We start from the raw sequence: 17,079 nt of genomic DNA, 5'->3' as shown, positions 1-17,079 counted from the left end.
AGATTAATACTGCTATCCACAATCCTATTAATCACAGAAGTTCAGCGGTGTCCAACAGAGAGCTGAAAATGAGCTTACACACACACACACACACACACGGATGCATCATTCATTTGCTAAATAAATGTCAAAGACACAGTTTTTACTGACTGTAAGTCATTGGGTTGATGTTGTTAAAAAACTCAATGCCACAGAAGAACCTTCAGATTGTGAAAAGGTCAGAAAGAGATGGTTCTTTAAAGAACTTTTGACTGAATGCTTCTTTGAGGAACCAGAAATGGTTCTTCTTTGGCGTCGCCTTGAGTGCATCACACACACCCAGAGAAAGTAATCATGTGTGTGTGTGTGTGTGTGTGTTAATGTGCCTCGCGGGATGCATTCTTTCCTCACTCCATTATTCAGCGTGTGTTCTCATGTTATGACAGAAACATCTCTCGTTCTGGTCTAACCAGTGGAAACATGAGCATGAATTCCTCAGCTCCAGAACATCTGACATCTGAACTCTGCAGAGGTCAGATCTGTGTCTCCTTCATCAACGTGCCCTTCTGTCTTCAGCCCAAACACTACACCAAGACACTATTTATCTTTAGCAGAAACCTATTTTATTATTTGCATCTATACATTTTAGTTTTGAGTGATTTTTAGTCCTTTTTGTTCTCATATTTTATAAAAAGTAAAAGGGCTTCCTAGCAAACAATGAACATTTTCTGAAGGTTTTCTCACAGTTACGTTCTTTCAGTAACATTAACAGTGATACGGTCTTTATGAATGTTCTCAAAACATCAGCACATAAACTCGGTTCATGGCGTTTTATTTCTGGAACAGTTTAGTTGTGCAGTCATTTAACGTTTTTAAATGTATCTGCTTCTTCAGGGAGCTCTCAAATGTAACGTTCCTCTAATGTTTGATGAAATGGAATGTTCACGAATGTAACATTTTTGTTAGTTAGGTTCTTTTTCAAAGAGCCTTCCAATCAACAGGTCTTAAAAGAAAAACTAAATGTTTTTTATTCTTAATAAAGAACATTTTATTAATCAGGGTGAAGGTTTTATATTTCTGGTTCACTCTTCTGATGGTCCCGCCCCCGTTCTCTCACATGGCACGATCTGATTGGTTTGTCCAGTGGTCGTTTCTGGTCTGCTCTGCTCTGATTGGACGGTGAGATGTTCTCCACAGCATCTTCTCTCAGTCAGAGGCCTACAGTCGAGAAATGGAGTTCAGTTGATCTCATTCAGGTCGGTTGTCTCTGTAACACTTCCTGTCATGTCATGCAGCTTGCAGATTCACAAACAGGATGTTGTGGTCATGTTCTGCTGTATTCCGCCGCCTTCTGTCTTCTCTATCACTCTGCTAAAGGCCAAACTCCTGCTAACTCCAGATCAGCTCAGACTTTAAACTTTCCCTCAGATTTAACTCGAAGTGAAGTTGAGATGATCTCAGATTTGAGATTAGGACGTGAATGAATGATGCAGGAGCCTGTTTGACGAGTCACTGGAAAATGAATCTCCTGTCAATATTTGCTCAACTTCCTGTCGTCTCAATCTGAAACACTAAATGAGAATTGGCTGACAAATCTTTACACAGCTTTATTCCACGCTAAATCAGTTCTGAGCAGCCATGCCTGTATAAAAGCAGCATCAGGTTTGTTGTAATCAAGCGCGAAACCGGTTTGAACATGTGGAAGTGTGAATGAGATTTGAGAGCTGCCATTTCAGTCTGTTCCTCATTCAAATCTATCATATGACTTCAGATCATGACTGCTAAGGTGTTTTTCATTTCTATGAAACACATCAAACATCTCCTTTTGGGGTTTTTAGGGCTTTTTTTAGAATACATGTGCACTTAAAATAAATCCAGGATCCACTAAGATGCATGAGCACACAATAAAAGCTGTTAGTTGAAGAATGGCATGCAGCGAGGACCTATTTATTTCAGAAATCATAAATGCATTTAAATATATCATATTCTATACACTGTTTATTAAAAGTGTTTATGTTCAGTCCCAGCTAGCAAGGGAACGTTCTCAAAACGTTGTGGCAAGGTTCTCTCAAAGTAATGTCTCAAACATTTATACAACGTTTGTTCAGCGTTATCTGTTCCTTAATGTTCTCGAATCTCTAGCACCAAAACTCTATTGGTACATCACCTGTGGATGATGTTTGTCCCTGAAACATTTTAGATGGGTGTTGGTCTAACGTGTGTTTTTGATGTTTTGTTTTATTTCACTGCATGTTATAGAACATGAAAGAAGTTCCTTCAATGTTTGCATGTTGCATTGTTTTATAATGTTATTACTGTGTTTCAGAACGCTCAGAAGAACACATTTCCGTCATGTCTGCTGAATTATACAATGGAGTGTTCCTCTAACATTCGTGTTTTAAATCGTTTTTAGAAACCAGACATCAGCTATCACTCATAAACAGCGTTAGAACATATTTTGTGTGACCGGTGTGCAGTGTGGCCAGCAGCATCAGTCCTCCCCTTCAGTCACAGAGAGGAGCGCATCTCGGGGCTCGCGCGGAGCGGAAGTGGGTCGTGGGGCAGGGCTCGCGCTCCACTGCATATAAACGCACGCGGACTTCCTCAAACTCACTTTGCATCGGAGCAGAGACGCACTCAGGTAACTCTCTCTCTCTCTCTTCTCGCTCGCTTTCCTCGAGCGGCTTTACCTGATGATGATGATGATGATGATGATGAAGTGTTTTCCCGCTCCTCAGATCTAAGCAGCATCATGAGCTGGGACAGCTACATCACGAGCCTGACCAAGAGCGAGTGGGTGGATGATGCGGTCATCCTCGGGTGCACACCGGGTCAGGAGTCGGTTTGGGCGTCAGCACCGGGCGGCTGGCTCAGCCAAGTCACGGTACGACATTCACACTGGAGCAAACTTTGCACTGCTGTCTTTTCCTAAAAAATACGACTCTTTTATTAGTGTTACAATTACTTTGTTTCTTCTTCCTCGTTTTAAAACTCGCCGTGAATCGGGATGCGCTCGCATCTCCGCCGGTGATAACGGGGCTCGGTGCGAAGGCGCGTGAAGAAGAAAACTTCCTGAAAGTTTTACGAGAGCAAGCCGCTGTGGTTTCCTTCAGCCTCACGATTTAGAGGAAATAATCGACGGTTTATTCTCTCGCGATGAATTTCCTCACTGCGGTGGAGAGGAGATCAGTCTAGCGCTCCTTATTTGGTCACGCGCGCATTCAAAGGCGGAAGCGAGCATCTCGATTGGAGCGCGCGCACGAGAGACAGGGGCGGAAACGGGGTCGCGCTCTCGCTCTGACAGGTTTCATCTCCGATGATTGTGAATGTTTATGTTAGTTCAGATTTTAAGTTCGTGTAAAATACTTTCAACCTTTAGTGAACTACAGCCAGTAGTGTCTGTGTGTCTAATATAAATTAAAATTTAGTTCTGACCACGGATTATTTCAACACTGTGCTTCCTGTCTCAGGTTCCTCTCACAAACTTTCATTCGGACATGATTGTGACATATATGTGTGTGTGTATATATATATATATATATATATATATATATATATATATATATGTATATGTATGTGTGTGTGTGTGTGTGTGTGTGTGTGTGTGTGTGTGTATATATGTGTGTTTGTGTGTGTCTGTAGCAGTCTATGGTATGTAGCCTATGTGTTGAAATTGAGTGTCTCAAGATAAAGAAGTGTGTGTGTGTGTTTTCCGCGTTCATGTCATAACATGCAGCTCAGACATTAACAGAATTTAGAGATGCTCTCTGTCTCTTTCTAGTTCATCTGACAGGAAGCGTTCTCGAAATGTTGTGGCAATGTTCTCTCAAACGTAACATTAATAAAGCAATCATTCAAGTTTATCTGGTATTTAATAATGTTAAATAATTTATACAGTGATGAAACATTATTTATAAATTTTTCATAGAATGTGTCTTCCAGAAACATTTTAGTTGAATGTTACCTTTTTTTAATGTTACAAGTTTTAGAATGTTCAGAGGACATTTAAATGTAGCGTTCCTGTAATGATAGAAATGATACAGTGTCATAATTCCGTGGATGTTTTGAAACATCTGGAATGTGTTCATTAAGGGAACTCTAGCAAAACTTTCTCTTAGTTTGTAAGTTTGTGATATAACTGCAGTCTACTACTATTTCGGACATCCACTGAAACGGTGAACTTATGCACTTTTATGCACATTTGAAGCTGAAATCTTGATGTTGAAATAAAACCTAATACTGCACTCAAAAGCTGGATGATTCATCGAGAGGTGACCGTGATCTAGATTGATTCTGAGTGGTCTCTGATTGATCTGGAGGCTGATTTACGGTCGTGTGTTGAGCTGCAGAAAGGCGTTGTCTTCAGGAACATGATGAAACATGAGCGCGGATGCTTCTGCTTGTCTCTGCCTGTGTTTGCTGGAGTATGATCTCGCTCATGTGTGTGTGTGTGTGTGTGTGTCTCGTCAGGCAGCTGAGGTGAAGGCTCTCGTCGCCAGTGACCGCAGCACTCTGTTTGCCAATGGAGTGACTCTGGCCGGGAAAAAGTGCACGGTGCTGAGAGATGCTCTGAATGTGGAAGGCCAGAACACCATGGACATCAAGATGAAGACCTCAGAGAAAGAGCCCGACCCCTTCTCCTTCACCATCGGCAAAACTCACAAAGGTGAAAACCTAAACCATCAGAATACATGAGCCATATCAAAATATAAGTATATTGAATTTCACGATTAATGATGCGTTACAGTTATGTGAAGGAGACTTTTCATTTCTTTATTTATTAAAAATTCTGATATGTAAATTCAATAGCCGTGAATGATACATGTGTAATTAAAAAAAAAACATAAAATATCATATGCAAATGATTTACAATTACATGCATTTATATTTACATTTTCGTTTATAATTTATATAAATTTTTAGACCTGGCCATATTTTTATAGTTAAAGCATACGCAGATATTATATGTAAATATATTACAAATATTTAATTTATGCTTTATTTTAATTCATAACTAAACAATGATTTATATATTTTTTTTAAATAATATTTATTTTATTTAGATTCTGTGGTGAAGTTTGATCTGGGCATGTTTTATGTTTTATTTATAAATTATTTACAAAAATTGCATTTATATGTATTAATAATGTTTTTATAAGCTATATACTAAAGTCATTTCTTTTAATTATTATTATTTATAAATCCAGTTATATTTTCTGAAGTGATTTTATTTATTTTTTTATATATATTTTAATAATTTTATATATATTTATTAATAATAATAATCATATATATATATATATATATATAATTTATCTGGATTGAAATTTCACCAGGACATATTTTTATATGATAAAAAAATTATTATATAAAAATATATGAAAGATTTATCATTCATATTTACTATTTTTAATTTGTTTTATAATTTAAGAATTAAAAAATGCAACATCTTTTTTTTTTTCTTTTGATTCTGGGGTGATATTTGTGTGAGTTTGACACTCTTTTTTCTCTCTTTCAGCGATAATCATTGCTAAAGGTGTAAAAGATGCTCATGGAGGCAAAGTCAATCCACCCGTCTTTGACATGACCGGATACCTCAGGAAATTGAACATGTGAACAAGCCCCGCCCCCTGCCCTGCTGACTCCGCCCACTCCTCCCCCACGCTCTGCCACTTCACCTGTCAGCCGTCTGCAGGATCTGACCTGATCTCCATTCATAAAGCCAGAAGAACTGCTCAAGATCCACCAGACGTGTGCTCTCATCTTCATCCTCCTCATCACGGTTTAAACATTCCAGGAGTCTGAGATCTCCCTTTCTTCTCCAGTCAGGCAGTGGAACACAAACTCTAGTTAATATCAAGCTCATTTATTGGTTTTATCATTAATTGATTGATTTACGGTTCTATAGCATCTTCTGTGTTTTTTACGGGCGGAGTGTCCAGTCAAACGGTTTTAGCATTTGTTTGTATGATTGTCTGTGTGAAATCCTGCTGAACAAAACCTAGAAATCTGACTGTTCGATGCCAAATAAAGAGAGAATGAGTTTGTACAGAGCAGCTCCTGTCCGTGTCTTCATGGGGATGTGATGTGCTTTTAGAACAAAACTTCTCAATATCATCACTGAAGTTATGTCAAAACTGACCCAGTGAGTGAACCAGATCCGTTTCAATCTATCTTGCACAGTTCGCTTCATTTTTGTCAGAAAGAAATGCCACTTTATAAACATATATACTAAAATAACACTGAAGTGGCATATATATTAGTAATAAGTAATTTTAAGTGTTTTGGTAATTAAAAAAAAAAAAACTATTTAGGTTTTCAAATTAGCTGAAGTCTTTCTTAATTTCGTATTGTAGTTTTTATTAATATTTTAAATTATCTTTAAAAATTACAAAAACAGAAATAACTAAAGAATAAACAATACAAAATCAAACAACAAAGTAGGTTTTAGAAAAAATAAAAATTTCATTTATCCGCCAGGGGTACATTTCTAATTTTGTGAAAAGGTTTTTCATCTAATATTTATATTTTAAATTACTAAAACTTCATATTAAATAGTTTTATTTTTTGACATTTTTTTCTTTCTTAAACATGCACAGCGCTCCAATCATGAGCTCATTAGAATATTCAGCGGCTGATGCGTGTCAGCCAATCACAGGCTTGCATTCTCAGCACACTTGAGTGAACGAGACACACCTTCTTCAGGACACTTAAAGATTGGTGAAGCACCAGCAGAAAGATTGCTGATAGTCGATTCTGAGCCAACAGTTAAAGTAACATTGTGTTTATCTGATTTCATCAGTTTCTATTAACACTGACTTGTATTCTCAGCAGGGCGGTTTAAAACAGAAATGATTATGTGAGCCGAGTAACGGGTCAAATTTAGTGATATAATAAACACAACCTAATGAAACATGACTGATGCAATCCAACAAACTCGCATTAGTTTAGTCATTCGTTTTATTTATTCCTTCAGCAGATGCTTTTATCCACGTGTCTCAGTGTAAAGAGACATGAACACTGCTGTAAGAGAGGAAACAGGAAGTTCTGCAAGTGACACACACGGACATTAGATGTGTGACAGAGACCGCACACACACACACACACACACACACTGTGCAGCGCCGTCTTGTGGCAGTGATGTGTCATAGCGGCTCAGTCTGTTCGGAATCTCGTTTGTTTGCTGAGAGATTTGAGTATTTCATTCAAATAATCTGCTCAACCTCTTACTGTGACTGCTTTGCATGCGCTTCGTTGAGTTTGTGCAGAATTACCAGCAGATAATGCATTTAAACATGGTTAAAGGCGCTTATGCTGTCTCTTTCTCTCGACTTTCATCTAACGCTTCTAAATCTTGCTACTTGTTTCAGAGAACATTAAAAAAACGTTTCCGCAATGTTTGCAAAATTAATGCTTGCATTCAATTTTCTTTAAGATTTGCATAATCAAGAAAACACATTTTAAGACATTTGGCTGTTTTTTTTTTTTTTAAACAATCAGAGAACATACAGAAATAATGCTTTCATAACGTAACGGTAACGTTACAGTGAAACGTTCTTAAAACATAATGTGTTAGAAGGATCAATGCATCGGAAAGTTTTAGAATACAGGAATGTGTCGCAGAACGTTCAGAGCAGAAACGTGCCCGACACAAATAAAAGACAAGGACAAATGTATTTGTACACTTTTGTCACAAATGGACCTCCATACGCTGAGTGAATCTATGGATGTCATGCTGCTCCGAGACAACACAAGTGTCTCTCATGATAGTGGAACTAATTTTAGCCTGGTGTTAAAGGGTAGAGAGGGAGAAACAGAGGGAAAGAGCGGCGTGTGATCATCATAGGTGCCCTTTAGGTCCGAACCCAAACTCACTCTCACATTTCCCTCTTTAATTCAACCCTGACCTTTCATTCAGGTCTGGAGCTCAACGAGGGACAGTCTGAGTGTTTCCAAACACTTTTTATGTAAAAACAGACGGAAAAGTTACAATCAAACAGACATTTGGTAAATGAGACTTGTACTATTTTCAGTGATATACTAATTTGCTCATTTTCAATATGCATTGAATACCCAGGCCACTTAATAATTATTGTTTTTTTTTTAAAGTGTGTAGTAGAAAGATCTGACATTTATAGTTACAAACTGCATACTATTTAACATTATTAAAATAACAAACACTTAAAGTATACACTCTTCAGTATGCATTAGGCAGTATGTTAGCAATCCAGTCCAAACATATCTAGAGTCAGTGATTCTTAACTTCAAAATACTAAGATTGATCTGCTGGAATGTCAAACACTGGCTCTTCACTGCATTAGCTGCTTTATTTAACGCCTTCAGTCTGATGTGAGTGTGTTCTCTGGTTCCATCCTGTTTATAAAGACAGTATAGTGACTAGTTATGATGGCATTTACATTTGATTACTTTGTTGAAATATAAAACATCGGAGATGTGGGCGTGTCGTGAAACGATCTACATGTGTGGAGTTTGTAGACGCTCCCTAACACGCTTCCCATATATGGGGACGTTGTTTAGAGACCGTCTATAAATTGCGTCGCTGAAATCGGAACGCGCACGCACGCCCTTGTCAAACGCCGAGCTCGACGCCGACCCGACTCTCCTGCAGGTAATAACGCAAGCCCACACGCATTTGACTGAAAATCTGTGTTCTTCACTTTTCAGTGTTGCTGGTACTTTCTTTGACGGTATTTAGCTCTGCTGGAGCGAGTTGAAGTAAGCTGCGTATCTGCTGCTTCCTGATTGGAGCGGCTGATCCGAGATCAGCTCTGCTGCCGGAACTCGCGAGCGCTGCCGAACACTTCCGAACGCGTCTTCTGATCCGGGATCTGCAGAACCTCCAGCCAGGACTCTGGGGTTTAATATGTGAAATTGTAACAGATTTGAAACTTTCGACGTTCAAATCTTCTGAAGTGGACCGAATGACCTTCACTTTTCCGGTGCAACATCACCGAATATTCAGTGAAATCTTTATCACCGCTTTTGATCAAGAACATCACGGTTAAACTTATAAACACTACTTTTATAGCAACCATAAGAAGCGTGTTTATTTTATTGATGGATTTCAAATGTGGCTGTGTAAGTTTAATTCACTTAATAGTTTATTATAAAATAAACGTTACTATCTCGCCCTGGCTAAAGTCCGCACGCGCGCTCAGTCAGTTATTATTGCGTCATAATGTGAGTTATTTAATAACTGATTGTTGCGTCAACGTGCACGCGCAATGTTGGCACTGTAGGGTCACGAGCCGCACGTTCGTGGGCAGCTCCGCGCGCGATAAGATGCTGTGCTGTGATTGGTGACCGATGTTCGGTGATTAACCGTGTTAGAAGCTGAAAATGTTACGAAATTGTGATGCAAGTCTGTAACATGCAAGAGAATAAATGCCTTAAATGGTAGTATACCTGATGTTCAAAAGTGGAAACTTGAATGGGACAAATCAGTAAAAATCGGTAAAGTTTCTGAACCATGAAGAAAGCTGCAAAGAAGTGAATTCATGCTTCAAAAAATAAAATGGTAAACTAATTTGCCTTCAACTGCATGTCATGAGCAGATGAAAATGGATGAATTAAATGGTACGAAATCAAATGTTCGGTGTAGTGCCTAATGTATAGTGTGTGTTCCTATAATGGAGTACAGTGTCATTGCGCTCATGCAAAGGTCAGTTGAACACAAAGGTCAGGGTTCAGCAAGGCTTGGTAAAGTTCATCCACACACACACACACACCCCAGGTCTTTTCAGTCCTCTGCTGAAGCCGCTCTATTAATAGAGAAACCTCAGACTATATCTGTCGGACAGCTGAAGTGAGTGTGTCGAGCATTTTATGGTTTGTCCAGATGGTTTTTTTTTTTTTTTTTTTTTTTTAAATCCTAAATCTTTTTGGCTCTTCATGAGGTACGATTATAGGAAGTGAATGGAAGAGACCTTAATGCAGAGCAGGTGTTAAATGTTAGTTTCTTCACCAGCCAAAATATTGAATGAACACCGAGTGCACAAGATCTGCTCTCCGAGAGAAAGAAATGAGCATCTATGACTCCAAGCAGTACTTCACTTCAATTTAAAAACTAGCCTACTAAACTTTCACTAAAAAAAAAAAATAGTTGGCTAGTGTCTAAAGACCCATATCTATATCTAAACCTAAAATCTAGAATTTCTAGATCTAGAATTTATGTTGGTCCTAACTTTTTTTTTTTTTTTTTTTTCCTCCTCCAGTCGATTGAGGAAGTCTGGCTCAAATACATGATTGTTCATTTTCTTTGCAACTTGTAGAGATCTCTTAAAACATCAGGAATAAAATAAACCCAACAAAGCTGTGCTCCTCCTGGTCACGTGATCACAAACAGCAGTAATGTGATGAGGGCTGATGCTAGTGTTTGATTCTCTCTCTCTCTCAGGATGTCCATCAGTAAGATTCACGCTCGTGAGATCCTCGACTCCAGAGGAAACCCCACCGTGGAGGTGGATCTGTACACCGCTAAAGGTACAAATCAGCCCGGGTGACTCCTAAACCCTTCGAACATTTGAGCTTCTATTCCGAGTTGTTCTTGAGGAAATGTTCCTCCTCCAGTCTGTGATCGATTGATTGTGTCCAGGTCGTTTCCGGGCAGCTGTTCCCAGCGGTGCTTCCACCGGAGTCCATGAGGCTCTGGAGCTCCGAGACGGAGACAAGACACGCTACCTGGGCAAAGGTACAGCGCACACACACACACTATCTCTCTCTCACTCACTCACACACGGTCAAATCATCAATGTGTGTGTGTGTGTGTGTGTTTAAGGTACCCAGAAGGCCGTGGACCATGTGAACAAGGACATCGCTCCCAAACTGATAGAGAAGGTGAGCTCATGTACAGATCATAGTGACTTATTTACAGAAGATTAATGATTATTAAATAAAAATGCTAGCTGAATTACTCTAGGATCGGTTTATCATAATTTTTTGCATCACTTTTGTCATTAAGTCAAAATGCTTGCGTACCATATACTTGCAGCCTGAGTTTAACGGTCTTTACCATGTGTGAGATGTTAAACCTGAAATCCCTCATAAACCTGCTAGATGACTTTATTGTGTGTGTAAACAGAAGTTCAGCGTCGTGGATCAGGAGAAGATTGACAAGTTCATGCTGGAGCTCGACGGAACCGAGAACAAATGTCAGTGAGACACACCTCTATGACATCACTTCCTGTAGATCATGGTGCTTCAGTGTCCATCACTAATATAAGTGTTTCTGTTGCGTTCATCATGAGTTGCTTTGGATGAGTGTCAAATGTAGAAACCTGTTGAAGACTACAGATGCACCTAAAGGAAACCCTTCTGCAGATCTGGAATAAAGTGTTTCTGGATCTCACCTGCTTGTCTCCCGTCTCACAGCTCAGTTTGGGGCGAATGCGATCCTGGGTGTGAGTCTGGCCGTGTGTAAGGCGGGCGCCGCTGAGAAGGGTGTTCCTCTGTACCGCCACATCGCTGACCTCGCCGGGAACAAAGACGTGATCCTGCCTGTTCCTGTAGGTGTGCCGCTCCGGAGCGCTCCTCACATCCTCATCCTCATCCTCATCCTCACCCTCTCCTCCTCTCTCATGCAGGCCTTCAACGTCATCAACGGCGGCTCTCACGCTGGGAACAAGCTGGCCATGCAGGAGTTCATGATCCTTCCGGTCGGAGCCAAGAACTTCCACGAGGCCATGAGGATCGGCGCCGAGGTCTACCACAACCTCAAGAACGTCATCAAGGCCAAATACGGCAAAGACGCCACCAACGTGGGAGACGAGGGCGGATTCGCACCCAACATCCTCGAGAACAACGAGGGTACGGACACTTGATCTGTAGCTTGGTTTAAAAACAAAACTGGTCCCTTCTATTTGAGCGCCTGTTAAAAGTCTTAGTTCATCTTTAGTCAGATCAAGGCCTTTAAAAGGTCTTAAACTGAGAGCCTTAAATTCACTGTCATTACCATGGGGGGGGGGGGCTCTAAAATAATGCTTAATGACACTCACAACAAAACTTTTTCATTAAAATGAGACCCATAAGTCCCCTGTTTGCTGACGAGCTGGTCTGTGGTCTGTAGCTCTGGAGCTGCTGAAGTCTGCCATCGAGAAGGCCGGCTATCCTGACAAGATCATCATCGGCATGGACGTCGCCGCCTCCGAGTTCTTCAGGAGCGGCAAATACGACCTGGACTTCAAGTCCCCCGATGACCCGAAGCGCCACATCACTGGAGACCAGCTGGGAGACCTGTACAAGAGCTTCATCAAGAACTACCCCGGTACACACACACACACACACCTGTACAAGAGCTTCATCAAGAACTACCCCGGTACACACACACACACACACACCTGTACAAGAGCTTCATCAAGAACTACCCCGGTACACACACACACACACACACACACACACACACACACCTGTACAAGAGCTTCATCAAGAACTACCCCGGTACACACACACACACACACACACACACCTGTACAAGAGCTTCATCAAGAACTACCCCGGTACACACACACACACACACACCTGTACAAGAGCTTCATCAAGAACTACCCCGGTACACACACACACACACCTGTACAAGAGCTTCATCAAGAACTACCCCGGTACACACACACACACACACCTGTACAAGAGCTTCATCAAGAACTACCCCGGTACACACACACACACACACCTGTACAAGAGCTTCATCAAGAACTACCCCGGTACACACACACACACACACACACACCTGTACAAGAGCTTCATCAAGAACTACCCTGGTACACACACACACACACACACACACCTGTACAAGAGCTTCATCAAGAACTACCCTGGTACACACACACACACACACACCTGTACAAGAGCTTCATCAAGAACTACCCCGGTACACACACACACACACACACACACACACCTGTACAAGAGCTTCATCAAGAACTACCCCGGTACACACACACACACACACACACACCTGTACAAGAGCTTCATCAAGAACTACCCCGGTACACACACACACACACACACACACACCTGTACAAGAGCTTCATCAAGAACTACCCTGGTACACACACACACACACACACACACACAAACACACACGCACACGCGCACACACACACACCTGTACAAGAGCTTCATCAAGAACTACCCTGGTACACACACACACACACACACACACACACACACCTGTACAAGAGCTTCATCAAGAACTACCCTGGTACACACACACACACACACACACACACACACACACCTGTACAAGAGCTTCATCAAGAACTACCCTGGTACACACACACACACACACACACACACACACACACACACACACACACACCTGTACAAGAGCTTCATCAAGAACTACCCTGGCGCGCGCACACACACACACACACACACCTGTACAAGTGCTTCATCAAGAACTACCCTGGTACACACACACACACACACACACACACACACACCTGTACAAGAGCTTCATCAAGAACTACCCTGGTACACACACACACACACACACACACACACACACACACACCTGTACAAGAGCTTCATCAAGAACTACCCTGGCGCGCGCACACACACACACACACACACCTGTACAAGAGCTTCATCAAGAACTACCCCGGTACACACACACACACACACACACACACACACACACACACACACACTGGTTTGTGCAGGTTCAGACCGGTTCATGTGCGTCTCCTCTGGTTCTGATCTCAGTCCAGTCCATCGAGGATCCGTTCGATCAGGATGACTGGGAGAACTGGAGCAAGTTCACGGGGTCAGTGGACATCCAGGTGGTGGGAGACGATCTGACCGTCACCAACCCCAAACGCATCCAGCAGGCCTGTGAGAAGAAGGCCTGTAACTGCCTGCTGCTGAAGGTCAACCAGATCGGCTCCGTCACCGAGTCCATCCAGGCGTGAGTGACCGTGATTTACAGCTCTCTTATAGACCCCACCCCCTTTCTTTCCTAAAAGGATGTCCGATTTGTTCACTGATCTGCATTTGATTTTAAACATTAACACTTAAAATATATTTGAATGAAAATGTAATGATTGATTTAGTTCCTGGGAAGAAAAGTGCTTCATATTAAACTGCTGATCTCTCGTGTGTGTGTGTGTGTGTGTGTGTGTGTGTGTGTGTGTGCAGTTGTAAGCTGGCTCAGTCTAACGGCTGGGGTGTGATGGTCAGCCATCGCTCCGGGGAGACGGAGGACACCTTCATCGCTGACCTGGTGGTCGGTCTCTGCACAGGACAGGTACCCATCATGCATCATGCTGTATCTGTGCTCAGAATTACTGCAGTTCAATGAGAATAAGTCACTAACCCGAGTTCTGATGTGATCAGATCAAGACTGGTGCCCCCTGCAGATCAGAGCGCTTGGCAAAGTACAACCAGCTGATGAGGTCAGCAGTGACATCATACCCCACTCAAATCAGCCGTCCAATCAGAGTGTGCCAAACCCTCACTGTGTGTGTGTGTGTGTGTGTGTTCCACAGGATCGAGGAGGAGCTCGGAGACAAGGCCAAGTACGCAGGCAAAGACTACCGCCACCCCAAACTCTGAAGCAGCACCGCAGCTCTTATCTGCTTTTTTTGACCTGAGAAAAAAATAAATAGATGGAAAGAAGTGACGTGTCTGTGCCTTTTATTCTTGTGCTGTGACCGGAGTTCCTCCATTATGTACAGTAAAATCGCTGAAACCGACAGTTTAAGTTAACTGATTTAACCGTCCGTTTCTACTGACCAAGACTATTAATAATCTTATTGTGAATGTGTTTTGAGCTGGTGGTGATTAATCTGTGTTTAATGTTGGATCTTAAGCTCCGCCCCTGCAGCTCACACCCACCTGCATACACTTTGGAGAGCCACGCCCACATGTCAATGTCCAATCAACAACTGATGCACAAAACCTAACTCCGCCCTACTTGGTTTTATTAAAAACTCGCATCAATACTGAAGAGGGCTGCTGCTGCTTCAGTTTTATTGTGACTTTTACATTACAGTGAAACACTGATCTACAAATAATGACAGTGATAATTGTAAATAACATTTTAAACTCTCTTATAATCTCACACACACACCCACACACATGGTGCTGCTGTCGTCAGAGCTGAAGGAATGCAGGGTTTTGTGTGTGTTGCTCGGCGACGCTCATCAGGCTGAAAGTGTTTCAGTGCAGGGTCACTGTGTGTGAGTCATATTAGTGTGATGTAGGGTCCAGGAGTCAGAGGTCAGGAAGTTTGCAGGTGTTTCGGCTGCTTTGTGATGTTTGCATCAAAGACCGAGAGACGCTCTCACTCCTCTGTCATCACTCCTCCATCATAACTTCTCCACTCCTCTATTATCACCCCTTTATGATCACTCCTCTATCATCACTCCTCCACTCGCTATCAACACTTCTCCATCACTCTTTATCGTCACCCCTCTATCATCACTCCTCTATCATTACTCTATCATTACTCTATCATCACTCCTCTACTCCTCTATCATCACTCCTCTACTCCATCATCACTCCTCTATCATCACTCCTCTATCATCACTCCTCTATCATCACTCCTCCATCATCACTCCTCTATCATCACTCCTCCATCATCACTCCTCTATCATCACTCCTCTATCATCACTCCTCCATCACTCCTCTATCATCACTCCTCCATCACTCCTCTATCATCACTCCTCCATCATCACTCCTCCATAACTCCTCTATCATCACTCCTCCATCATCACTCCTCTATCATCACTGCTCTACTCCTCTATCATCACTCCTCCATCATCACTCCTCCATCACTCCTCTATCATCACTCCTCTATCATCACTCCTCTATCATCACTCCTCCATCATCACTCCTCCATCATCACTCCTCTATCATCACTCCTCCATCATCACTCCTCTACTCCTCTATCATCAATCCTCCATCATCACTCCTCCATCACTCCTCTATCATCACTCCTCCATCATCACTCCTCTATCATCACTCCTCCATCATCACTCCTCCATCAGTCCTCTATCATCACTCCTCCATCATCACTCCTCTATCATCACTCCTCTATCATCACTCCTCTACTCCTCCATCATCACTCCTCCATCATCACTCCTCCATCATCACTCCTCCACTCCTCTATCATCACTCCTCCATCATCACTCCTCCACCCCTCTATCATCACTCCTCTATCATCACTCCTCCACTCCTCCATCATCACTCCTCTATCATCACTCCTCCACTCCTCTATCATTACTCCTCTATCATCACTCCTCTATCATCACTCCTCCATCATCACTCCTCCACTCCTCTATCATCACTCCTCCATCATCACTCCTCTATCATCACTCCTCCATCATCACTCCTCCATCATCACTCCTCTATCATCACTCCTCCATCATCACTCCTCTATCATCACTCCTCCATCATCACTCCTCCATCATCACTCCTCTATCATCACTCCTCCATCATCACTCCTCTATCATCACTCCTCTATCATCACTCCTCTACTCCTCTATCATCACTCCTCTACCATCACTCCTCCATCATCACTCCTCCATCATCACTCCTCCATCATCACTCCTCCATCATCACTCCTCTATCATCACTCCTCTACTCCTCTATCATCACTCCTCCATCATCACTCCTCCATCACTCCTCTATCATCACTCCTCCATCATCACTCCTCCATCAGTCCTCTATCATCACTCCTCCATCATCACTCCTCTATCATCACTCCTCTATCATCACTCCTCTACTCCTCTATCATCACTCCTCTATCATCACTCCTCCATCATCACTCCTCTATCATCACTCCTCCATCATCACTCCTCCATCATCACTCCTCCATCATCACTCCTCTATCATCACTCCTCCATCATCACTCCTCTATCATCACTCCTCCATCATCACTCCTCCATCATCACTCCTCCACTCCTCCATCATCACTCCTCTATCATCACTCCTCCACTCCTCTATCATTACTCCTCTATCATCACTCCTCTATCATCACTCCTCCATCATCACTCCTCCACTCCTCCATCATCACTCCTCCATCATCACTCCTCTATCATCAATCCTCTATCATCACTCCTCCATCATCACTCCTCCATC

At 42.2% G+C, this 17,079-nt stretch overlaps 2 protein-coding genes across 2 annotated transcripts; both read left to right on the top strand.

Annotated features, from left to right (window-relative positions):
• The first annotated feature begins 2,461 nt into the window (after positions 1-2,461).
• pfn1 (profilin 1) lies at positions 2,462-6,035 on the top strand. The gene is made up of 4 exons (XM_026200362.1): positions 2,462-2,620; positions 2,718-2,863; positions 4,450-4,645; positions 5,498-6,035. Exons 2-4 carry the CDS (start codon positions 2,732-2,734, stop codon positions 5,593-5,595), a joined length of 426 nt encoding a protein of 141 aa, XP_026056147.1. The 5' UTR covers positions 2,462-2,620; positions 2,718-2,731; the 3' UTR covers positions 5,596-6,035.
• Positions 6,036-8,499: 2,464 nt separating this feature from the next.
• Positions 8,500-14,613, top strand: eno3 (enolase 3, (beta, muscle)). The gene is made up of 12 exons (XM_026200329.1): positions 8,500-8,608; positions 10,397-10,482; positions 10,595-10,690; positions 10,778-10,836; positions 11,081-11,150; positions 11,371-11,504; positions 11,583-11,805; positions 12,065-12,262; positions 13,702-13,903; positions 14,134-14,242; positions 14,332-14,390; positions 14,484-14,613. Exons 2-12 carry the CDS (start codon positions 10,398-10,400, stop codon positions 14,548-14,550), a joined length of 1,302 nt encoding a protein of 433 aa, XP_026056114.1. The 5' UTR covers positions 8,500-8,608; position 10,397; the 3' UTR covers positions 14,551-14,613.
• The last annotated feature ends 2,466 nt before the right edge of the window (positions 14,614-17,079 follow it).

The sequence above is a fragment of the Carassius auratus genome, chromosome 23 (assembly GCF_003368295.1).
Source record: "Carassius auratus strain Wakin chromosome 23, ASM336829v1, whole genome shotgun sequence".
NCBI lineage: Eukaryota > Metazoa > Chordata > Actinopteri > Cypriniformes > Cyprinidae > Carassius > Carassius auratus.
This window is presented reverse-complemented; position numbering and strand designations above follow the sequence as displayed.